The sequence below is a fragment of the Perca fluviatilis genome, chromosome 7 (assembly GCF_010015445.1).
Source record: "Perca fluviatilis chromosome 7, GENO_Pfluv_1.0, whole genome shotgun sequence".
Classification (NCBI taxonomy): domain Eukaryota; kingdom Metazoa; phylum Chordata; class Actinopteri; order Perciformes; family Percidae; genus Perca; species Perca fluviatilis.
The window spans coordinates 38695918-38722767 of record NC_053118.1 but is presented as its reverse complement, the minus strand read 5'-3'; the positions used below and the strand labels follow the sequence as shown (position 1 = coordinate 38722767).

Genomic DNA, 26850 nt, shown 5'->3' with positions numbered 1-26850 from the left:
TCCCATAAAGAGGATCATATCCAGATAAACAACAGATCAGACATGAAGAGAAGCCTGCAGGGTTTTTAAACAACATGTTTTCTCTTCAGAGATTCAGAAAACAAATGAGAAGATATTTTCAGTTTGGGTCTGTTGTCATGTGAACAGACTGAAATCAGCTGAGGGCGAAAACAGAGAGACACATCGAGACATTTATATTATACAACTGAGACTCATGGTCATAAATATATCCCCCCATTTCCTGTCATTTTATCCCTCTATCCTTAAATGATATATTACAGAGGAAGAAAACTCTGCTGAGGAGAGAAGAAATGACTGAAAAGGAAAGGAAAGAGGAAAGAAGTGTGTTTCAGCACCACGGTGAGAAGGACAGCTCCAGCAGAGGAGCTGTCCTTCTCACCGTGGTGCTGAAAACACAGCAACGACAAAAAAAAAACACTTTCTGTTGTTTTTGGTACAAAAGCAAGACAGTAAAAAGATGGTGGGATGTGACAGGAAGAAAGGAAGACAGAAATAAACAAAGAAAGGAAAGAAAGGAGGGAGGAAGCCTGAAGGTAAAGAAGGATTAATGAAGGAAATGAAGGAGGAAAGAAGGTGAGAAAATTAGAAAGACGAATAGAATCAAAGGGACAGTGTCTCTATGTGTGTGTTTGTGTGTGTGTGTGTGTGTGTGTGTGTGTGTGTGTGTGTCTGTCTGTGTGTGTGTATGTGTGTGTCTGTTTGTGTGAGTGTGTGTGTGTTTCTGTGTGTGTGTGTGTGTTTCTGTGTGTATCTGTGTGTGTGTCTGTGTGTGTCTCTGTGTGTGTCTGTGTGTTTTTGTGTTTGTGTGTCTCTATGTGTGTGTGTGTGTGTGTGTCTGTCTGTGTGTGTGTGTGTGTGTCTGTTTGTGTGAGTGTGTGTGTGTTTCTGTGTGTGTGTGTGTGTTTCTGTGTGTATCTGTGTGTGTCTCTGTGTGTGTCTGTGTGTTTTTGTGTTTGTGTGTCTCTATGTGTCTATGTGTGTGTGTGTATTTGTATGTGTCTGTGTGTTTGTTTGTGTCTCTGTGTGTGTATGTGTCTCTGTGTGTGTGTGTGTGTGTGTGATGTGTCTGTGTGTGTGTGTGTGTGTGTTGTGTATGTGTGTGTCTGTGTGTGTGTGTGTCTCTATGTGTGTGCGTGTGTGTGTGTTTGTATGTGTGTGTCTGTGTGTGTGAGTGTCTCTATGCGTGTGTGTGTGTCTCTGTGTGTGTGTGTGTGTGTCTATGTGTGTGTGTGTGTGTTTTTTGTGTATGTGTGTGTCTGTGTGTGTGTGTGTGTCTGTGTGTGTGTATGTGTTAGGTGTATGTGTGTGTCTGTGTGTGTGTGTGAGTGTCTCTATGTGTGTGTGAGGGAAATAAAGGGACGAACACATAACAAAAGAAGCAATAAAGAAAGTAAACAAACAAAAAAGAAAGTAAGAAATGAAAGAAAGAATGTAAAGAAACTCGGTTGGAGAGAAGAAGACAGAGAGAAGGAAATAAAAGGCTCTGATTGGCTGCTTCCTGCTAAGAAATCCTTTCAAAATAAATCCCCCTGAAGCGTGTCATATGTTCACAGAGGTGAAGCACACATCAGAGGGATGTTACAGAAATAAACAGGTTCATCTGTGAGAGCAGCAGAGGACCGAAACTAATCCCAAATCCTGTCGGTCCGGCTGAGAGGACCACGGTGTGTTCAGGGGACAGGCAGCTAGCAGATAGTGAGGAGATATTTTTTACAGTGTGTTCAGGGGACAGGCAGCTAGCAGATGGTGAGGAGATGTTTTTTACAGTGTGTTCAGGGGACAGACAGCTAGCAGATAGTGAGGAGATGTTTTTTACAGTGTGTTCAGGGGACAGACAGCTAGCAGATAGTGAGGAGATGTTTTTTACAGTGTGTTCAGGGGACAGACAGCTAGCAGATAGTGAGGAGATGTTTTTACAGTGTGTTCAGGGACAGACAGCTAGCAGATAGTGAGGGAGATGTTTTTAGCAGTGTGTTCAGGGGACAGGCAGCTAGCAGATAGTGAGGAGATGTTTTTTACAGTGTGTTCAGGGGACAGGCAGCTAGCAGATAGTGAGAAGATGTTTTTACAGTGTGTTCAGGAGTAGTAAAGAAAGTGGGAGAATGTTTTACAGTGTGTCAGGGGACAGACAGCTAGCAGATAGTGAGAAGATGTTTTTACAGTGTGTTCAGGGGACAGACAGCTAGCAGATAGTGAGGAGATGTTTTTACAGTGTGTTCAGGGACAGACAGCTAGCAGATAGTGAGGAGATGTTTTACAGTGTGTTCAGGGGACAGACAGCTAGCAGATAGTGAGGAGATGTTTTTTAGTGTGTTCAGGGGACAGGCAGCTAGCAGATAGTGAGGAGATGTTTGCTGTATGTGACAAAAAATGTTGTAGCCTAAAAAGCACCTTTAGAGCACCTTTAAACAAGGTTTTAAAATTAAAAAAAAGAGTTCAATTTCTGCATGAAGAGGAACATAATGTAGGAGAGAAAAAAAGCAAAAAGGAAGGAAGGAAAGGAGAGATTGAGGAAAACAATAAAAAAGAAGGTGGGAGATACAAAAGAAGACAGAAAATAGAGCTTCCTGTCTATAAACAAGGTTTTCAAATCTCTGACTTCTGAATTTAACATCTGAGAGTCTCACAGTGCAGAGAAACAACGTGCAAAGAAAGGAGGAAAGGTAGAAAGGAGGAAAGGTAGAAAGGAGGAAAGGTAGAAAGGAGGAAAGGTAGAAAGGAGGAAAGGTAGAAAGGAAGAAGCAACAGAGACTCTGCAGTCACACCTACGTTTAAAACTGAGGAATCTCTTAACGAGACGGAGAATAGAGAGAGTGGAAGGAGTAGGAAGGAGAGAGAGAGAGAGAGAGAGAGAGAGAGAGAGAGAGAGAGAGAGAGAGAGAGAGAGAGGGAATCTCACCGTGATGATGGATTTCCCCACGCTGCCTCCTGGTCTGAGCAACGCTTTGCACAGCTTCCTCTGAGAGACGATCTGCACACACACACAAACACACACACACACACACACACACACACACACACACACACACACACACACACACACAAAAGACACGCACACACACACCCACGCACACAGTCAAACACACGCACACAGACACAAAAGCACACACAAAGACGCATGCACACACTCGTGCACACACAAACACACACACACTCACGCACACACACAAGCACACACAAAGATGCATGCACACACTCGCACACACACATACACACACAAACGCACACAGACACACACGTACGCACACACATACACACACAAACACACACACACACAGACACACACGTGCGCACACACATAAAGACACAGGCACACACACAAGCACACACAAAGACGCATGCACACACTCGTCCACACACAAACACACACACATACACACACAAACACACACGCACACAAAGAGACACACATACGCACACACATAAAGACGCACACACATGCACACACACAAGCACACACAAAGACGCATGCACACACTCGTACACACACATACACACACAAACACACACGCACACAGACACACACGTAGGCACACACATACGTAGGCACATACACACACAAACACACACGCACACACATAAAGACACAGGCACACACACAAGCACACATAAACAAACACAACAACACACGCGCCAAAAACACATAAAGGTGGGGTTAAGAATGTACGAAAGTATTTGCCACAGTTAGGGGGGCCAGAGGGGGGGTCGAGGCTCAATCTTATGGGGGCCCTGGCCACGCGAAACAAATATGGAGCATTTATAATTTAGTTCAGTGTAGAATAATTAATAAAAGTGGTTCAGATGGACGTCTCCGCGCCGATGGCTCCTGTTGTTTCTCCCTCTGCTGAAACAAACTGGCCGCTGCACAAAGCAGCAGCGCTCTCCTACGATTGGCCGACTGTTTTCTGGCTGTTTCCTCCCCGGCCTGTTTAGCAGAAACCTCCGTCGCTCCAGGCAACCATCTGGCCGGTGGAGGATCTGGCAGCCGAGCCGAGCGGCGCCGAGCCGAGCGGCGCTGACGCAGACACACACGAGGAGGCTTCTCCCGACTCTCCATCCTTCATCTGAGCTCGCCGTTTCATCACACACTCCCACAATCCCCGGCGTCGTTTCCAGAGAACTCGAGCTCGTAACGAGACCAGCAGCTGATGTCCATCTCCAAACAAAGGCTGGATTTATTTTTACATGCTTATGTTTATTCTCGTTTATCAGCTCATTTTATCAGCCATACGTCTGGAAATGTTAAGGACTGATTCTGTGTTTTTCCATATAAGTAACTAAAGTAACTAGTAACTACAGCTGGAACAGGTGAATGTAGTGGAGTAACTAAAGTAACTAGTAACTAAAGCTGGAACAGATGAATGTAGTGGAGTAACTAAAGTAACTAGTAACTACAGCTGGAACAGATGAATGTAGCGGAGTAACTAAAGTAACTGTAACTACAGTGAACAATGTGTTGGTAACTAAAGTACTAGTACTAAAGCTGGACAGATGAAGTACTAAAGCGTCTAAGCTGGACGGAGATGAATGTATGGTAACTAAAGTAACTAGTAACTAAGTGGAAGATGTGTGGGTAACTTAGTAACTAGTAACTAAAGTGGAACAGATATGTAGTGGAGTAACTAAAGTAACTAGTAACTAAAACTGTAACAGATGAATGTAGTGTAGTAACTAAAGTAACTAGTAACTAAAGCTGTAACAGATGATGTAGGGGTAACTAAAGTAACTAGTAACTAAAGCTGTAACAGATGAATGTAGGGAGTAACTAAAGTAACTAGTAACTAAAGCTGTAACAGATGAATGTGGAGTAACTAAAGTAACTAGTAACTAAAGCTGTAACAGATGATGTAGGGAGTAACTAAAGTAACTAGTAACTAAAGCTGGAACAGATGAATGTAGTGCAGTAACTAAAGTAACTAGTAACTAAGCTGGAACAGATTGTGGAAGTAACTAAAGTAACTAGTAACTAAAACTGTAACAGATGAATGTAGTGTATTAACTAAAGTAACTAGTAACTAAAGCTGGAACAGATGAATGTAGGTAGTAACTAAAGTAACTAGTAACTAAAGCTGTAACAGATGAATGTAGTGGAGTAACTAAAGTAACTAGTAACTAAAGCTGTAACAGATGAATGTAGTGGAGTAACTAAAGTAACTAGTAACTAAAGCTGGAACAGATGAATGTAGTTAGAGTAACTAAAGTAACTAGTAACTAAAGCTGTAACAGATGAATGTAGTGGAGTAACTAAAGTAACTAGTAACTAAAGCTGTACCAGATGAATGTAGTGTAGTAACTAAAGTAACTAGTAACTAAAGCTGGACCAGATGAATGTAGCGGAGTAAAAAGTACAATATTTCTCTCTGAAATGTAGCGGAGTAGAAGTAGAAAGTGGCATTAAAAGAAAAGAATCAAGTAAAGTACAAGTAGCTCAACATGTGGACTTAAGTATAGTACTGGAGTACATGTACTTAGTTACATTCCACCGCTGCAGCTGATTGGGTATCACCTGTGACTCAGCCAATAAACGAGAGACACACCCACCAAATGAGGAAACAGGGTTCAGCACGGTAACCGAGATTGAACGTTCCCCTGGCAACCCTGCAGGCGTGCTGACTTTCTTAGAAAAAGATTTGGTAACACTTTACTTGAAGGTATCGACATAATCGTGACATGACACTGTCATGATAATGACATCACACTGTCATGAACGTGTCATAAACTTTTGTGACTTCTGTCATTAAGTGTCATTAGTTTGTTGACATGACAAGGTGACATTGTTTAGGTTGTCTTGATTATGACAACTAGACATTAATCAAAGTGACATTACCAGAAGTTGTCTTGGTCATGACAACTTGACATTAAATGTCTTTGGAGTGTGCTTATTAAGACAACTTGACATTGACATTATGTCAAGTTGTCATGACAACATTTGACATAATTTGTATTGTATCTACGCATGTATATTCTCTTTCCCCTACGAGAGTTTTGTACGTTGTTTTTCTCTATGACAGGATGTGTCATGGTGGTATGGTGCAAATAAGTCAAATAGTGCAAAAATAAAGTCTAGAGACCAGCATTAAATATGGACTATAAATATATATATATATATATATATATATATATATATATATGTGAATGTGTGGTGTGTGTGTGTGTGTGTGTATATATGTGTGTGTGTGTGTGTGTGTGTGTGTGTGTGTGTGTGTGTGTGTGTGTGTGTGTGTGTGTGTGTGTGTGCGCGCAAGTAAAGTATATATATGTGTTTGTAAGTGAAGGTTGAATACTTCAGGCAGCTTGTCATAGGGACAGCTGCAGATCTCGGAGGTAATTGTTATTCTGCTTCTCTCTACATTAACAGCACATCCTTGAACTGGTGCAGAAATAAAAATCTGAATACTAAATTAGCTCGTTAATTAGTCCAACTAAGCTGAGACTTCTTTAGATTCAGGAAGACTCTTTTTAATTTAGTGTTATCTGCTGTTTCTCATTTAAATAAATAAATAAATCAGGGCTTTTTGTTTTGTTTTTGAGACACAATTATTTGCATTTCAACCAAACTCTATAAGAAATAACACTAATTTAAGAGATTCAAGAAGCTTCAGCAGACTTGAGAACACGTTTGGTGCGGCAGGCAGAAGAATAACGAACGTTGTGCATGCGTGTGTGTGTGTGTGTGTGTGTGTGTGTGTGTGTGTGTGTGTGTGTGTGTGTGTGTGTGTGTGTGTGTCAGTTATTCTAGCTTCAGGGATTCCTTTATATCAGCAGACAGCTTATTGTGCTTGTATTATCAGGAGGATGTTTTCAGATTAATATCTCTGCTTTCTGCTGCCTTGAGGCTGTAATAATGCCTCTCAAGTTTTTTTTTATATTAAAATCAATATTTTCGCCCAGCAGTCCGACAGTTTTGGATCATTTCTCCGTACGATAAGATCTCGATTGAGATTCCTCATGATCTTCCTAATAGAAAATTACAAAAATGTTCTTTTGCACTTTGCCCGGAAATGTATTCTGCACATGTGGATCACTGATAAAGCTCCAACTCTAAAATCTAAGTGGTTGTGTACTATGACAAAGTAATGTAATATTTCAAGAGAAAAAAAGTCTTAATATTTCACAAAAAGAAATTGTAATTTTCAAGAAACAAATTGTTAAATTTATAGAAAAAAAAGTTAGTTATATTTCAAGGAGGAAAAAAACCTTTAATATAAAAAAATATAATATCAATATATATGATATAAAAAAGTCATAATAGTTCAAGAAAAAAATCGTAAATAAGGAAACAAAATTGTAACATTTCAAGAAACAAAAAGTAATATTTCAGGAGAAAAAGTTATAATTTCTCGTAACCAGTATACCAGACATGTTGGACTCTTTAATAACGGCGCGTGATGTTCGGTGAAGGTTCGGTGAAGGTTCGGGTTAGTAAAGTGCGTCCAGGTGGCTCACCTGTCCCAGCGTGCACTCCAGCGAGCCCAGGAAGTCGGCCTCCTTCAGGCCGTTGTGGCTGCTGTTGACGTCGTAGAGTTCCAGGCGCAGACGCTGCACCTCTTCAAAATAAAAGTCCAGCGTGAAGACTTTGGAGTAGGTGGGGTTCACACAGCTGCGAATCACCTCTGTCCGGTCCACCTGCAACACACACACGGGCACACACACACGCACACACACACACACACACACACACATAGACAGGTTTAGGTGCATGTATTGGTTGGGTGGCTTAGGGGTTTCCACCCTCAAGAAAATGCATGCAAACATTTGCAATTTCATGTCATTTTGGACCGTTATTATCGCCAAATCTGGGTCTAAAACATTGGAAAAGCTAGAGCAGATAAAAAGTAACACTCAGAAAGCTAGAAGACTAAATTTGCTATTTAAATTTAGATTAGGTCTAAGAAAAGTCTTGTAAGTAGTTTGCTTGCCGCCATTGATTTTACATTCATTCGGCTTAGGTTTTGTCCAAATGGCTCAGGTGCTGCGCCCAAAACCTTGTAATTGACAAAAACTTTGGAAAAACAAAAGAAAAAAGGCTAAACGATAAGACATTGTCATAAAAAAACCTTGAAAAAGGCAACAAAAACTTAGGGGGAAAGAAAATCCAGGAAGGTGACAAAAATAAGTAACAAAAATGTAAAAAAAACGCTGCAAAAATGTCCGAAAAATTGACAAAACACTGATTACTTATTTTACTTGAACTTAAGTAGAGAGAAAATCCCGCACACTGACAATTACGCAAGCAATAATTTATTAGAAAAATACAACGTTTCGGTCATCAAAGTAACACTACTTTTACTTAAAGGTCCAATGTGTGGGAATGTCTCCCATCTCAGCGCTGAGATCCTATATCAACAATCAGCTCTCTCTCACCACGCAGTTCACAGTAGGTACTACAGCTACGGTAGCCTTCACGCTTCAAAAAGCCGCTCTCTTGCTCTATTCAATCTCCGTTTTCTTTTTCTGGGAGAAGAAGAAGAAGAAGAAGACTCCTGTTCCTGAAATTTGGATTTTGAATACGTGTTGATCCTCCATGTTACCCATTAGCAGCAGCTGTGAGTTTATCATGTGACAGCGAAAACGCGAAAGGTGGAGCAGTACGTCCTGTATGTCTCTTACACAGAACACACACACACACACACACACACACACACACACACATAAAGGCGGAGCAGTGTGTCTTGTATGTCCCTTACCAGCTAACGTATTTCAAGATGGAGCATGAATATGGAGCATCTACTCCAGTTCATGCGAATGCAAATGTAAAATTTCAAGCCGAAAGGAATACTTGGGAATTGATAGTGGAGGTAAATATTCATGAAAAAGGACAAGTTGGTGAACGGGCAACACCGATTTCGATAATGAACAACTAAACACGTTACACACTGGGACCTTTTAAGTAGAATATCTTTCCACCTCTGAGAAAATGGACTTCTTTTTGGAGCCAGTGGAGTCTCTTGACTCAAAACCTACGAACAATGAATGCCATATTGTTTGTGCGTCTGGCACATGATGAGGACACAAGATTCCTCCGAGTCCTGGCAGAAAGAGTGCGCCGAGCGAGCTGCGTGCGCTCACACGGCCGTCCAGCAGCGTCGGCTGACAGATGGCGTTCAGGCTGGAGATCCTCCACAACGGTTCGTTGAAGGCGCTTTAATTAGACCGTTGGAGTTTGTCTGAATCAGTGAAAAGAAGTCCGGCATCCTGCTGACACCGCTGGATGTCTTACTCGCCATTAACTCAACACTTACTCAGTTTTTTAATACTTTTCTGGTTGTGGGTCGTGTCAAAACGTCAAAAAAAGCAACAATAACTTAGAAAAAAGCATCAAAACCATCAAATAAAAGCCTCAAACGTCAAAAGAAGCGACGTAATTGTCTGGAGAAGCGGCAAAAACTTTGAAAAACGCTTAAAAGACATCAGAATAAGCGACAATGCGTCACGTTTTTGACGTCACACTGTTGCAGCGTGGCCCTAATTATTAGTACAAACGGCCTGTAATTATCTCTGCCGTCTACATCCTGTTGTGTTTTTCTCTTTCCTTTTGGTGTATAAGATAAGATAAGATACACTTTATTGTCCCCGAAGGGAAATTTGTTTTGGACGCAGCTTTACAAAGACAACACAAAATACAGAAAATAAGCATCTCTTAACACCTAGTCTCATGCAACACAAAACAGTCTCTCATATACGTTAGACAGGTCCCTATATAGTAATACTCTCATATACATTAGACAGGTCCCTATATAGTAATACTCTCATATACATTAGACAGGTCCCTATATAGTAATACTCTCATATACATTAGACAGGTCCCTATATAGTAATACTCTCATATACATTAGACAGGTACCTATATAGTAATACTCTCATATACATTAGACAGGTCCCTATATAGTAATACTCTCATATACATTAGACAGGTACCTATATAGTAATACTCTCATATACATTAGACAGGTCCCTATATAGTAATACTCTCATATACATTAGACAGGTCCCTATATAGTAATACTCTCATATACATTAGACAGGTCCCTATATAGTAATGCTCTCATATACATTAGACAGGTCCCTATATAGTAATACTCTCATATACATTAGTCAGGTCCCTATATATATACTCTCATATACATTAGACAGGTCCCTATATAGTAATACTCATATACATTAGACAGGTCCTATATAGTAATACTCTCATATACATTAGACAGGTCCTATATAGTAATGCTCTATATACATTAGTCAGGTCCTATATAGTAATACTCTCATATACATTAGACAGGTACTTATATAGTAATACTCTCATATACATTAGACAGGTACTTATATAGTAATACTCTCATATACATTAGACAGGTACTTATATAGTAATACTTTCATATACATTAGACAGGTACTTATATAGTAATACTTTCATATACATTAGACAGGTACTTATATAGTAATACTTTCATATACATTAGACAGGTACTTATATAGTAATACTTTCATATACATTAGACAGGTACTTATATAGTAATACTCTCATATACATTAGACAGGTACTTATATAGTAATACTCTCATATACATTAGACAGGTACTTATATAGTAATACTCTCATATACATTAGACAGGTACTTATATAGTAAGCACATTATCTCCTTCTTTCAGTGGCAGTTTTTCATTCAACAACCCTGTACATATTGCACAAATGACATAATTCATGTAATGGTTTCCAGCCTTCAGCAGCCGTGTGAAAGATGTTTTCCCTTCTGAGAATCGTCGGTGTTTTGTCGGATCACGACCTGCGAGGCGGACTCTGCAGACAATCAGCCGCTCCGCCTCTGCAGAGTCCGCGTCGGTCTTAACTTCACTTTTAACGAGTCTGTAGGGAGCGGCTTCCTGCTGTCTATGCACTCAAACAACAACAACAGCAGCAGCAGCTCGTTTAACAGATCAGAGGGAACTCTGTTTGATTCTTCTGCTGGGAAACCTGAACGCTTTCTGTCAACGTGGTCAGCCCTATGTTCCCACATCCCTATGGTCCCACAGCCCTATGTTCCCACATCCCTATGGTCCCACAGCCCTATGGTCCCACAGCCCTATGGTCCCACAGTCCTATGTTCCCACATCCCTATGGTCCCACAGCCCTATGTTCCCACAGCCCTATGTTCCCACATCCCTATGTTCCCACCGCCCCTATGGTCCCACGCCCTATGGTCCCACAGCCCTATGTTCCCACATCCCTATGGTCCCACAGCCCTATGTTCCCACTGCCCTATGTTCCCACATCCCTATGGTCCCACAGCCCTATGTTCCCACATCCCTATGTTCCCACAGCCCTATGTTCCCACATCCCTATGTTCCCACAGCCCTATGTTCCCACAGCCCTATGTTCCCACAGCCCTATGTTCCCACAGTCCTATGTTCCCACAGCCCTATGTTCCCACAGCCCTATGTTCCCACAGCCCTATGTTCCCACAGTCCTATGTTCCCACAGCCCTATGTTCCCACAGCCCTATGTTCCCACAGCCCTATGTTCCCACTGCCCTATGTTCCCACAGTCCTATGTTCCCACTGCCCTATGTTCCCACAGCCCTATGTTCCCACAGCCCTATGGTCCCACATTTCTAGGACGTTTTCAAAATGAGGTCTTGCGTTCCTACATTTTCCTTCAATTTAAGCCCTATCCTCCCACAAAAAATGTAGGGTTAGGGTTAGGGTTAGGGGTTAGGGTTATGGCGATAAAATCTGATACAAATTCATGAAAAAGGAAATGTGGGAACATAGGGCCTAATTTTGGAAAAAAATCTTAGAAATGTGGGAACTGTGGGAACATAGGGCTGTGGGAACATAGGGCTGTGGGACCATAGGGCTGTGGGAACATAGGGCTGTGGGAACATAGGGCTGTGGGACCATAGGGCTGTGGGACCATAGGGCTGTGGGAACATAGGGCTGTGGGAACATAGGGCTGTGGGACCATAGGGCTGTGGGAACATAGGGATGTGGGAACATAGGGCTGTGGGACCATAGGGCTGTGGGAACATAGGCCCGCTCCCCTGTCAACAACACGCTCCGGGTTTCCTTTTCTCAGGATGACACTTGTGTGTGTTTACTTCCTGTTTGCTGGCAGACGGAGAGCCGAACTGACAAACACATCTCCAACAGAATGACATCAGGACGGTTTGTTCAATTAGATCTTCATCTGAATCTAACAGCAGCACTTATAAATGTTTGGTTCAATCCTGCAGCTGGGGAAAACGTCCATTAAATGGGCCCTTTTTTTTTTGTCAACACATTTCCCAACAATCTATCCATTAAGTTCATGTTTTCGTTCTAATTACACCATGGAATATGAGCGCGCACCAAGGGCTGCCGTGCTCATCACTGCACCTGAAATGTTGACTTTTACTCCGATACATTTCCCATGTCAGCATCTTCGTTACCCGTTACGACAAAATTAAATCTTTGTTAAAGTTAGTTAAACTGCAAAAAAAGCAGGTTTGGTGAATCATTGTACCTAGATTGCAAGTTTACCCACGCTCCATTCATCCACAACTGCCTGTACAAGATTCAAGATTAACTTTATTGTCCCACATCGTGGGAAATTTATCTTGGACACCTAACCCATGCTGCAGCCATAGTAGGAACAAATAAACACAGACAGCATGTACATACAACAGATACTGTACAAGACCATAGCACAGGCCGTACTGTGGTCCTGATGATGTATATAAGCCAACATGGTGTCATGCAATGCATTAGTTAAACATTGGAGGACTGCAGGGGGTACGTGTCCCCCTAAGGGTACTTATGAGGACTGCAGGGGGTACATGTCCCCCTAGGGGTACTTTGGAGGACTGCAGGGGGTACGTGACATGTTTAGCAAAAAACATTTAAAGGGGTGATAGAATGCAAAACCGATTTTACCCTGTCATAGTTGAATGAGGACAGTTCGGTGGGTAAATAGGACATACATAGAAGCTCAAAATCCCACTGACACCCCTTTACTATGAAAATCTCATATTTTGAAACTGCCGCTGAAAACGGGCGAATCTCAACAAAGCTGGAAGTTGACGTCAACCTCCCAAAAACCGGAACCTTTGTCAGCCCATGGGTGTATTAAGAGAACGGTCACGCCCCAACATTTACATAGGCTACATAACTGACCTGAGATCAGGTAGTTTTCTGAATCTAGCTAGGTCACGCAGATCTCTGCTATTCCATTACAAAATTCACTTCTGAAACTTTTTTATGCGAGAAATCAACCATATAAAGCTCAAATATGGGCCGCTTTACTTAAATGGATGGCTAATTGCAAATTTTCTCCGACTGTGTGTCGGAGTTTAGTGCCGGTGTTGGTGCTGCCTGGGTTGCTACATCGCCGCCCTGACCGTGTCAGCGAGCTTGTTACGCCCGCAATCTTTTACCGCAGCCCGCAGGTTCCAGTTAATCTTATAATGGGTATGTGTGTTGAGTTATTTAAACAAACAATCGGGGAAATAAACGCCTCTTGTCCGCGAGTCTCATTGATAGAGCCGCGGTGAGATGGAGTCCATCAATGAGAGCTAGCTAGCCTCCTCCTAACTCTGACATTCACAAAAATACATTCAATTGAAATCCGAAATCGGACAAGTGTTAGCTAAGCATTGTAAGACCTTGAGAAACCTGTAATATTCATGTCGTGACGAAATTCAAACTGTAAATATACTTTAGTTATGCGAAAGTGAGCAAGCTGCGATATTTCCCCATTGTAATGAATGGGACATGTAGCAAGCAGCTGCTCGTCCTACAAAGACGCCTTGCGTTCATAAAAATGCCTTAAAATCAACTGTTAGCTTTATAAGACATTGGGGAATGATGTTATATAAGTGGCGTGACGAAATTCAAACTGTAAATATAATTTAGTTATGGCGACAGTGTAGCTAGCTAGCTGCGGTATTTCCCCATTGTAATGAATGGGACATATAGCAAGCAGCTGCTCGTCCTACAAAGACCGGTCCGTAAAATGCCTTAAAATCAAATCGGACACAACGGTTAGCTTTATAAGACATTGGGTAATGATGTTATATAAGCGTGACGGAAAATTCAAACCGTAAATATATTAGAGTTATGCCGGCAGCTGGCCGCGGAGCCCTAGTGCAGTATCCACAAAGGGTGACTTTGCCCTGGGTATGGAGCCCAGCAGGCTGCCGCTTTCGGCCAGACTGTGTGGAGCTCCTAAAGTCCGACACGCTTACCAAATTTGCAATTAGCCATCAATTTTTGTAAAACAGCCCATATTTCAGCTTTATATAGTTGATTTCTCGCTTAAAAAAGTCTCAGAAGTGAATTTGGTAATGAAACATTGCAGTGTCTGGAATATGAGATTCTGTCACTTCTCTAATGTATGTGTATTGGGGATTCGCTCAACCAATCAGCGCGCGTCTCTAATGTCTGCGTATGGCAAGTCGCTCAACCAATCAGCGCGCAGCTCATCTAAATATTCATGACCATACCATATTTGGAAGAAAAGCTCTTGTTACAAATAGGGCCAAAACACAGGGATGCATAAGGGCCCATAAAATATCAACCAGGCCATTTTCAGCCCAACCAATGTTACATACCCCATTAGGAGACCATAAGGAACAGTGTGAAATACCCTATATAATCATTCTATCACCCCTTTAAGTTTTTGTCTCTGTTTTTGAAGTTTGTCACCTTTTTTGAAGGTTTTGTCGTTTGTTTTGACCTTTTCTTGCCTTTCTTCCTGACTTTTTTCTACTGTCTGTTTTGTGTTGGTTAGGCATAAAGACATGGCTTAAAGACACTGTTCAAAGGGGGAACATTATTGAAAAACAGCTTGAGAACCACTGCTTTAGAGAATCCAAATCAAAGTGAATCCAGACCTCCAGACATCCTGCAGCCCGGTGAAGAAGAGGAAGAAGTATTCGGATAATTTACTGCATTCTTCCCTGACATTTTAAAAAGCCTTTTTGGGTCTTAGAGGAAGAAACACTTCAGTGTCTCTCAAACAACTCTGACGCTTCAGATCCTCTGGTAAACATTTCAATCTGCCGACAGAAGAAAGAGAGTTTTTATCGAAACAGCTGACATGTTTCTCACATCTTTCATCATCAACACAACACAAACGTCAAAGGTTTTTAAGTCAGAATCTGAGCCAGAAATCTTCCACTTCAGCACAACATTTTCAGCGGGTTGCTTGTTCAGATTTTAGATTGTTATAAATATTCAGATAAAGAAGATAGTGACTCTGACTGAGTTTTTTTAACAACTATATATATATATATATATATATATATATATACATATATATATAGATATAACTATATCCTCCCACTCAATACCAAAAAGCATGTTAACTACTTGAACATAAATTTTGCTCTCTTTTCCTTCTGGCCGGCAAATTTCTTAATGACTCTCTGATTAAAGTCAGGCATCTCAGTAACCAGTCTCTTTTCCATGGACAGCTGGAATAGCTCCACAGCACTACGGCAGGCTTTGAACCCTTCCTTGCTGTAGATGAGACTGAGCTCTGTCTTCACTTCACTTGTCTGGACTTCGTTGATTATTATTTCTCTTGTAACAGACAGCAAACAGTCCAGAAGCTCGTTCTGTATAGTTTTTGACGTTCCCTTAAAAGGTCCCATGGCATGAAAATTTCACTTTATGAGGTTTTTTAACATTAATATGAGTTCCCCCAGCCTGCCTATGGTCCCCCAGTGGCTACAAATGGTGATAGGTGTAAACTGAGCCCTGGGTATCCTGCTCTGCCTTTGAGAAAATGAAAGCTCAGATGGACCAATCAGGAATCTTCTCCTTATGAGGTCATAAGGAGAAGCTCACCCACGAGCTCACCCAACAGACTTCAGATAGGCTACAGTATTAGGGGACCACTAAGGTCTATATAAAAGAGACTTCAGATACAGTATTAGGGGACCACTAAGGTCTATATAAAAGAGACTTCAGATACAGTATTAGGGGACCACTAAGGTCTATATAAAAGAGACTTCAGATACAGTATTAGGGGACCACTAAGGTCTATATAAAAGAGACTTCAGATACAGTATTAGGGGACCACTAAGGTCTATATAAAAGAGACTTCAGATACAGTATTAGGGGACCACTAAGGCCTATATAAAAGAGACTTCAGATAGTGTATTAGGGGACCACTAAGGTCTATATAAAAGAGACTTCAGATACAGTATTAGGGGACCACTAAGGTCTATATAAAAGAGACTTCAGATACAGTATTAGGGGACCACTAAGGTCTATATAAAAGAGACTTCAGATACAGTATTAGGGGACCACTAAGGTCTATATAAAAGAGACATCAGATACAGTATTAGGGGACCACTAAGGTCTATATAAAAGATACTTCAGATACAGTATTAGGGGACCACTAAGGTCTATACAAAAGAGACTTCAGATACAGTATTAGGGACCACTAAGGTCTATATAAAAGAGACTTCAGATACAGTATTAGGGGACCACTAAGGTCTATATAAAAGAGACTTCAGATACAGTATTAGGGGACCACTAAGGTCTATATAAAAGAGACTTCAGATACAGTATTAGGGGACCACTAAGGCCTATATAAAAGAGACTTCAGATACAGTATTAGGGGACCACTAAGGTCTATATAAAAGAGACTTCAGATACAGTGTTAGAGGACCACTAAGGTCTATATAAAAGAGACTTCAGATACAGTATTAGGGGACCACTAAGGTCTATATAAAAGAGACTTCAGATACAGTATTAGGGGACCACTAAGGTCTATATAAAAGAGACTTCAGTTGTTGTCCCCAAAACCTCAGTGCCGACACTTTGAAATAAAAGACAGGGTAAGCAAAAAAAAGGCATTGCTAACATCACATCCAGCCAGCCAACTCCGTTTCACATAACAAGAGCTGGTGAAGGCCCGGGTGGAGCTTAGTCCTCCGTCACTGGCCTCAGCCTGCTGCTGGATTTGTAAATTGGGTTGGTCCGGTCCGAGATCTTCTCAAATCAGTGACAAAATTTGGTTTAACTGCTGCCATTATCTCTATGAAAGTGATTGTCAGCTTGCAAGGTTTTGGCGGAGTGACGGTATCGCCTGCGCGAGTAGCGTAAAGTTGATTGATAGGTGTCGAGAACCAATCAGATTGGATAAAATAACATGTTTTCAATTCTGATTCGCCAGGGACGCAGCGAGCTTCATCCAGAGGAGAATCTTTAAGAAACCAATTAAAGACCAGCGTCAGGTCACATGCTGGCCGAAAGTGTAAAGACATCCATTTGTCCAGCGTCCATGCCCATGAAACCGCATGAAGCATATTGAATCATAGAAAATAGCTAAAGAAAAGCCAGTTTTTATTAAATGCTGAGGCTCTGACTAACAGCCGGCACATCGTATGAGTAAATTATTTTATTTTATCTTTTATTTTTATTTCATTTTTATATAATTTTTGTGTTTAAGTATATTTTCGTATTTCTGGGATTTGATGGGGGCAGCGCCCTGGCGCCCTCTATTGACGAGCCGCCACTGCTTTCTTTGTCTCCTTTTAACAACTTCTCTAACGCAGCTTTGGCACCAGGGATAGAACGTGCTACTAAATGCACATTCATATATGTATATATATATATATATATATATATATATATATATATATATGCGTGTATGTGTCTCTGTCTGTCTCTGTTATTCTATGTGTGTGTGTGTGTCTGTGTGTGTGTGTGTGTGTGTGTACGTGTGTGCGTGCGTGCATGCATGCGTGTGCCTGTGCCTGTGTGTGTGTGTGTGTGTGTGTGTGTGTGTAGTGTGTGTGTGTGTGTGTGTTGTGTGTGTGTGTTGTGTGTGTGTTGTGTGTGTGTGTGTGTGTGTGTGTGTGTGTTTGTGTGTGTGTCTGTGTGTGTGTGTGTGTGTGTGTGTGTGTGTGTTGTCTGTGTGTGTGTGCTCAGATGATTGTGGGAGTTGTGTGAAGATCTGCAGTGAGGTGTGAGGATTCATAACTAAAGCCGGCTCCAGCTTTGGTTTCCTGACAGTAATTAGATCTTTGACGGAGACAAAGAAAAAGCAGAAATCACACGTTCAAGCAGACATTTCATACAAATGGGAAATATATTTATGGACTCAAATACACACATTGTCTTTTGTTTTCATACATGTGAGATGTCATCTAACCAATTTGGTGCCCTACAGGCAAGATATCAGCTGTTTTCTTATTGTAAAAGTTTCTGACACTTTTATTCATTGGTTTGCTGTTTTGTTTTTTTACATTTGTGGACATTTTTTGGGGCGTTTTTGGGACTATTTGCAACCCATTTGTTTCTTTTGTTGATGTTTTTTGACATTTCGTTTTTGACGTTTTTTTTCTGACATTTTTGGTGCTTTTTTGTTGGTTTTCTGACCCTTTTTTCAACTTTTTGATGCTTATTGCAACTTTTTTAAAGTCACGTATCCAGGTCAGCCTCAGTGTTAAGACTGCTGCAGACAAAAGAACAGAACTGTTCTGGTTTAGGCACCAAAACGACTTACAGATAAGATTGTGTTTTGGGTTAAAACATGGGACATGAACACCTGTTTCCTGGGTGAAAGTCTTGTGTTTTCTCCTTAACTTCTTCAGGACATGAACACCTGTTTCCTTTGTGAAAGTCTTGTGTTTTCTCCTTAACTTCTTCCAGGACATGAACACCTGTTTCCTGGGTGAAAGTCTTGTGTTTTCTCCTTAACTTCTTCAGGACATGAACACCTGTTTCCTGGGTGAAAGTCTTGTGTTTTCTCCTTAACTTCTTCCAGGACATGAACACCTGTTTCCTGCGTGAAAGTCTTGTGTTTTCTCCTTAACTTCTTCCAGGACATGAACACCGTTTCCCTGGGTGAAAGTCTTGTGTTTTCTCCTTAACTTCTTCAGGACATGAACACCTGTTTCCTGGGTGAAAGTCTTGTGTTTTCTCCTTAACTTCTTCAGGACATGAACACCTGTTTCCTGGGTGAAAGTCTTGTGTTTTCTCCTTAACTTCTTCAGGACATGAACACCTGTTTCCTGGGTGAAAGTCTTGTGTTTTCTCCATAACTTATTCAGGGACATGAGCTCTACCCCTTCCTTATGAAAGCCCTGTGTTTTAGGAGCCAAACATCCCCCCGACCTCCTCCCTACGAGGATCTCCCCGCTCTTATACAGCAGCAGTCAGTGTGCCGCTGACATAAATACCTGGAATATACAATTACAGAGTGATATGTACGAATGAAAGACCTAGATGTGATTTTATGTTACAGATCTGAGACATTTTAATCCAGATCTTTTTCACATCTCTTTCTTTTCAACCTGAGATTAAGGAAGAACTACTGAAACATGTCATTATCCTGCCTGAACTTTGATATGAAGACACACACCAGATCTGAAACTGCTGAAGATCAAAGTGTTACATGAGCCAAATAAAACCAGGCCACCGCTGGGGAGAGAACGAACGACAAAGTGAAAGAAGAAAATACATTCATCTGCATCTCCACCAGCGAGCAAACGTCTAAAAATACTCCGAGAAACATAAAGTGGGGCAACAGAAACCAGGTCTGACCATCAGCACACACACCCTAACGCTTCTTCCAAAGCCCCGAATCAGTCAATTACAGCAAACCAACGCAGCAACCCTACCTATGTTATGGGACTTATAGACACAGAAATATCAGACAGTTTCTACCTATGTTATGGGACTTATAGAAACAGAAATATCAGACAGTTTCTACCTATGTTATGGGACTTAGAGAAGTCAAGACAGCCAAAATCACCATAAACCTGGGTGTTTTATTTTGAAATGTGTTTTATTTTGTAAAGTTTCTGGCTGCGCTGTAGCTTTCCCGTATGTGATGACCTGTCCGGTGTGGACGGACAGATTGGATAACATGGGTGCCGAAATGAAAATCACTCCGCTTAGCGGCTGTTTGCGGCGCCATAGCGTGCGGTGAGTTTCTGGCGTAACATGAAGTCAATACTTTCTTTCTTTCTTTTGTTGTTTCTGTCTTCCCATTCTTCTTTTCCCTCCTCTTTGTTGTTGTGACTTCATGTATTCCGGCTCCTCTGACCTCGTCTGATCTCCCCTGCAGCAGGATTTCCACATTTCATCATTGTCATTATCTCTTCTTTCCTCATGTAAATTAGGAGCAAATTAGAAGGAAGTTTTTCAGCGAGTAAACAGCTGATCTCAGGGAATCAGTCATCAGAAAAATTCGCTGCAAACACGACCTGCGACGGCGGGATTTAGGAACGGAGGGCGCCAGCTGTGATTAAAACCAAACCAGACTCCTCGTTAGCGGCTGGGGTATTGTCACATCAAACAGACTCCTACTTCTTCTTCTTTTGATCAGGAAACTGAGCGGATCTCACAAGGGGGGGAAATGGATGATCTGAAGCCGCTCTTGATTGTTCACGACAAAAACATAAAACTCTCACCAACGTATGGGGCATTTTAGTCTTGTTCAGCTCCGAGTTATTTACTTCCAGCTTCAGTCACGACATCTCGTCCTCGGAGACTTAAAACTACTATTTACCATGGCAACTACCAGCAGTGGGAGGAGTCTCCACGCTGCCTCCTGTTTATGTCCAGTGTACCCGAATGATGATGAGATATGAGGTTTGGGCGTGTTAGTTTAAAGCTATAGTGCGTAGCTTCTGTCGCCCCCCCATGAGGAATTCTAACTAATGACGACAAAACTGTCGGTGCGTCCACATGATACAAGCCTTCTGTGATCACGCACCACCACCCCTCCTCCACGCAGCTGCTAGTAGCCAAGGAGGACACGGAGGATTAAAAAAACATGATGGACTCTTCAGAAGAGGCAATTCAAGGCCTCTTTACAGTCGCGGTTCCTGAATACCTGATCGTACAAAGTGCGGAAATACATAGGATCTCCTGGACGCCACGGATCTTAAGTCTATTTTTTTCAGCGGTGCACGACAAAGAGGAAACCGGAAGCATGGACAAGTTTGAGGGCAAGCTTTCCAAGCAAGTGCGCCAATAGCAACTGCATTCTGACTGGTACCGGATGCCAGGACTCTCAGAGTGACTGCAAGTCTCTCTTGTAAATTTACTGGTTTAAGATGAGCTCTTTTGTGGTGAATGAAAGGCTCAATCCGACGATGTATGCCATCGAATCGTTGTGCAGACATTCTGAAGTATTCAAAGTGCTTCTCTTCGTCTATCATCCTCATTTGTTTCACGAGGATATTGAACTCACCATATTTAACAACAATCCACCTTCTTTTTCTTCGATTCTTTGCAAGCAGGCTCAAAAGCAGCTGTTCTTCCTCATCCATTGACTCCAATATCGTCTTAGCCACTGTCGACGTTGACGTCAATGCTGCTGCTGCCAGTTCTGCCATTGTTTACCTTTTTCTTCTTCTTCTAGTCCGTAGAAATAGCAAAGTCAGCAGCCTTTCCTCATTAGCACCACCTCTGTTCAGGAGAAGACTCCAACTAGTGTCGCACTAGTTACGGCGCTCCCATGACGTCACACTGTTGCGCGACAGCTCAGGAATGGCGAGTATACCGCTCCCTTAACTTCACTCGAGTTTCTGCGCTGGAAAGTCGCCACAACGCCACAATCTTCTGAACATAGTCATACTGAGAAATCCAGTGAGAGTTGTGTGAAGCTGATAGTCTTAATTAGCTTTGTAGCAAGTCATTTGGCAACGGCTTGAATGTAACGTTCATTAATTTCAAAAAGTTACGTACTAAAGCTTTAAACAGAGATTAGTTCTACTGGAGATAAAAACACTTGGTGCACGGAGAAGCTTTTGGCTCAATACTTAACACTTAAAAAACTAAACGTAGCTGTGTAGATGTAGCCTGACACACATCCACATCTTTTAAAGAAGAAAACACAAGAATGTCACCCAGGAAACAGGTGTTCATGTCCTGAAGAAGTTAAGGAGAAAACACAAGACTTTCACCCAGGAAACAGGTGTTCATGTCCTGAAGAACATAAGGAGAAAACACAAGACTTTCACCCAAGAAACAGGTGTTCATGTCCTGAAGAAGTTAAGGAGAAAACACAAGACTATCACCCAGGAAACAGGTGTTCATGTCCTGAAGAAGTTAAGGAGAAAACACAAGACTTTCACCCAGGAAACAGGTGTTCATGTCCGGAAGAATTTGAGGAGAAAACACAAGACTATCACCCAGGAAACAGGTGTTCATGTCCTGAAGAAGTTAAGGAGAAAACACAAGACTTTCACCCAGGAAACAGGTGTTCATGTCTGGAAGAATTTGAGGAGAAAACACAAGACTATCACCCAGGAAACAGGTGTTCATGTCCTGAAGAAGTTAAGGAGAAAACACAAGACTTTCACCCAGGAAACAGGTGTTCATGTCTGGAAGAATTTAAGGAGAAAACACAAGACTTTCACCCAGGAAACAGGTGTTCATGTGCCGTTCTTGTCTCGCGTGTCATGCACATGTTTTACTCCCACCCACCATCTTTCCCTAACCCTAACTAAGAGGTTTCACCCTGCACGTTGAAAAAGGACGCCAAATCAGTCCCGACCCAGAACGTTGAAAAGTGACTTTCTTCTGACTTACAAACGCCAAAGGCACCTAAACAAGCATCCATTATTGACGTGCTGGAAGTGAGAATGTGTTGTAAACTTTCCTCTCTATCTATTTAATTCCTTATATTAGATTGAATGTCATTAAAATGATCGTGTCATGAAGCCCACTGCGATTTAAATCCGCTTAATGTCAAACTGTGCTGCAAATTGTCCTTCCATCTAGTATTAAATCAATATTTACAGCCTAATGATAGTCATTTCTCTCTTGCACACTTCCTGCAACAGAAGAGTAATGAGGCAGTCACCCTTCCCACAACTCCTCCGGTCTAAAGATTTGACTCTGAAATTACATTACACAACTCACAGATTACAGCAAATTACAGAAGAGTGAGTGTACCAACAAGAGGAAGAGTTAAGTGGCATCATAATGAGATGCACGTTTGTGTGTTCACATTCACCTTGCATTGTGTGTTTCCTCTCTGAGTGTTTGGACTCATCCGAGCTTCAGACACAAACAGAGACCAGCCGAGGGTTCCGTCTCTTTGTCTCCGTCATCATCTGTCACTGCGATAATGAACCCGAGCAGCAATTTAACGTCAACGGCTCGGCTCCAGATGGCTGCCGAGACGAGCCGCCGCGGAGGGGAAACGCTGTGTTGTTTTCACAGTTATTACCGCTGTCAGTGAAGTAAACAGATTCTCTGTGAGAGGATAACGGCTGTCTGTCAAACCTGCGCCAGGGTCCAGCTATAAAAACGCCACATTATCAGAAACACACGTTTCAAACTTAAAGTGCCCATATTATGAAAAAAATATATATTTTTCTAGGATTTGGGTTGTTATGTTCTGTCTCTGGTGCTTCCACACGCATACAAACTTGGAGAAATAAACATCATGGTGTTCTGAGTGAGATACGGTTTCTGAATGTGTCCTGCCTTCAGTCTCCTGGTGAGCTGGTCAAAATCTGCACAGCTTTCTACGTCATCGGCCGAAACATTTGGTGTGTGCTAACCACTTTAGCTAATACCACATTAGCTAGCTGTTTCTCCAACTTCGGTCTTAGCCGGGAGACTTCTTCTAAACAAGGGCGCACTTCCAACTTTGGGAATACCTGCAGAACAGGGACATGGAAGTAGTTCTATGCAATTTATTTTGGTAGTTAGGGTGAACTAGTGTGTGTTGTAGCAGTGTCTTGCCATTGAGAACGAGGTGGCTAACCGCTAGCAACGCTAGCTTCTAGCTAGTCGTCCTTACCTAGCTACTGAGCATGTGCGCCTCCCAACAAAGATGGTATAGAAGTTGAGATGTCTCACTCTGTAGCTAAAACAGAGAGCTCAACACACAGGGTGAAAAGAGGAGCTGCAGCAATGTGCAGTATAACAAAAATATGGTGTTTTTTTGATAATTAAACCATGTAAACCTATTCTGATAGAATCTCAAAATACAATTATGAACCTGAAAATGAGCGTAATATGAATAAGTCAATTTGAATTCTTGAACCTTGTGTTGTCTTCCCGTTGAACATGAACTTGTTGTCCATCCAGGTGAAACGTGAATTTGAATTCCTGGTGCTTTTTCCAGCGTTTTTATATGAAACAACGCTCAATTAACCCAAATTCAATGAACGTAGTGAACTGATCATTTAATGCGTTGTATGGAAGTTATTTTTCTTTGACAATTTGGTTGAAATAAACCCAAATTTCAGATTTTGAAACTTTGAAAATGGGTCAAATTTGACCCGAAAAACTAAAAGGTAGAAATGTAAATGTAGCCACATTTTTAAGGCAGCAATTGAGCTCACATTTTTAAGTAGAACCACCTTTTATTTCTCTTTTCTCCTGTTTTATGCCACGAGTAACACTTCACACAACACCATTCATTCTACACGTTCTCTTCACCTCGTTATTTCCTTCCCTACAGAGAAACCTGAAAGCAGCTGGACACCGGCGACATCATCACAAACTACAACCAACCCACCTCCATCCATCAGATACTACAACCAACCTACCTCCATCCACTGTCCGTGGGACTGCATCTTGAGGACGAAGCAGGGGTCGGGTTTGGACAGAGCGTCCCGGTCGGGGATCCCTTTGCAGGTGACCCTCAGCTCCACTTTGGTCAGACAAGGACTGCTGAACAAACCCAGCGAGTTCGCTGCAGACTCATAGATGTCACTCATGGTTGGAGGCGGGACAGGAAGTCTGCAGCGCAAAGAAAAAAACAATATATATACATTAACACTGAAAGTGAATCAGTCAAATATGTCCAGATAAGAAACATCTGGCGACTGTGTTGGGTCACTGATCCAACTTAGGCAGCACGGTGGCTCAGTGGTAAGCACTTCTGCCTCACAGCAAGAAGCTTCTGGGTTCAAACCCAGGTTATCTCAGGCTTTTCTGTGTGGAGTTTGCATGTTCATCCAGGCGGATAGCTCAAACTGCGTACAGATAACACGCCACTTGGCTTAAGAAAGTGGGCGTGTATGTTTACACAAAGTCATGATGCCATGTTGGCGTTGCAGCAAAAAGGAATACATTACTGTAATTGCGTAATTGCATAATAACAGACAGGAAAACTTCTTCCAGCTTCACTGTGTAGATGTGATCACTTCATATCTGATTTACATTTTATAATTGCATGGGAGTGTTTCCTGTCATGATCAGAATAGATGCAAGCAGAACAGCCAGAACATGTTTGCTGAACAAAATGTGAATTAAATTAGACCAACAGATGATTTCACCCATTACTGTCTTGTGATTATATTCCATGGAAACCATTTGGATTCAACTGGTAGAGTCTGATTATGTTCTGTGGAAGGATTACCACATTATGTTCCAATTTATGTTCATTTGCCTCCTTTAATCTGGCATTATCTCTTACACACACACACAAACACACACACTGGGGAAAAAATAATCGCATTTCAGCACAACAAAACAGATTATTTGACAGTGTTTTCCAAGCTCTCAGCTTGATTGTTGAAGATTGTTTAGTCAAGTTCAGTTTAGTCAACTTAGGGCGCTTTCACACCTATAGTTCGGTGGACTCGGTGCGACTCCTGGCTGAAGTTGCAGCATTGTTGCATTTTTCATTTGAAATCACTAAATGCTCTCAGGGCTGGAACAGTCCAGACAAGTCAATCTGGACCCAGCCCATAAACCTCATGTTATGAATACAATACCTTTATAAAGTCTACCTTTTCTATCTTCTATCTTTTCTAATACATTTTATACTGATCAATAAATTGTTAGTGAAGTTGAATAAACAGTAGCAGTGTAATGGACCATTGTTGATTTGGTACTCAGTATGGGCCGATATGCAAGTTCAGGTATCAGAATCGGTATCGGGATGGCAAAATTGGTATCGGAAAATCTCTATTTACAATCCGTGTTTTTTCTACACAGCTACAAAGCCGAGGGCGTAGTTAAAGGACCATTCCGGCGCAAAATGAACCTAGGGGTTAATAACCCATGGGTACCGAGTCGACCGTTCTCTGGGATATGTTTTCATGCTAATCAAATGTGACAGTGTTAGCTCAAACCGCTAATTAGCTTATAATGCTAGTCATCAGGGCACCGGTAAAAGTAAAAAGAAATCGCTCTTTCTACACCACTAACAAGGCTCAAAATAGCACCACGCTTCCACGGTAGCATAATGAGGGTCCCTACTAGCCTGACAAGCCAGGCCCACATCCAGATGTTGGGTCTGGGAACTCACCATTGACAGGGCTCAATCCAAGGGGCGGGATAAACAGTTGTCTTTCAAATTCCCTCTGCACTCATAGCCAACCAGAGCAATGCTAGTTGATGGATTCAACTTTAAACTCTGAACACATCTTCCTTTTTTAAGAATGACTTCAGTGCCGTTCTTTGTTCTTTTCTCAAAGAAAAGATGAACTCCAAGTCTTCCAGAGTCGCGGCCAAAGCCAATTCCAAAGGCCGCTGTTCGCCAGCAGCAGCAGCCGTCTTCTTTGTTTTCAAGTAGCAGGGAATTCACGCTGAGCCGTCACAACTCTGCCATCATTATGTTAAGCCCCGCCCACCGACGCTATACACGATTTGATTGGCCTGACCAGAATTTGGTTTTTCCAGCTCACAAGCCACACAAGAGTTGCTAGACTGACCCTGGCTGCAAATTACATTTGCTGCCACTATTGTGCGTCTAGATTTCTAGGATGGTCCCTACATGTAAACCGAAGCATTGAGAACTTTGTAAGTGTACAGACAGTTTATTAAAAACATAGTTTATAAAGACATTACCGTTCGGTATACAGGAATGCACCAACTTGGGAAAACAGTCACGATCAGTCGAACCACGAACACCATGCTT

At 41.8% G+C, this 26850-nt stretch overlaps 2 protein-coding genes across 4 annotated transcripts in view; both read right to left on the bottom strand.

Annotated features, from left to right (window-relative positions):
- Window positions 1-26850, bottom strand: part of LOC120562999 — a gene marked incomplete in the record, with an annotated part of 504869 nt that overhangs the window by 376146 nt on the left and 101873 nt on the right.
- cpne4a (copine IVa) overlaps window positions 1-26850 on the bottom strand; it is a 94582-nt gene that overhangs the window by 57593 nt on the left and 10139 nt on the right. For 2 of the 3 annotated variants that reach the window (XM_039807015.1, XM_039807017.1), the window contains exons 2-4: window positions 24530-24722; window positions 7468-7647; window positions 2921-2992 (exon numbers count right to left, since the gene is read on the bottom strand). In XM_039807015.1, coding sequence (XP_039662949.1) covers window positions 2921-2992; window positions 7468-7647; window positions 24530-24700 — 423 coding nt within the window. In that variant the 5' untranslated portion in view covers window positions 24701-24722. Of the gene's footprint in view, window positions 1-2920; window positions 2993-7467; window positions 7648-24529; window positions 25237-26850 lie in introns of those variants that run through there. The other variant, XM_039807016.1, reaches the window with a different exon arrangement.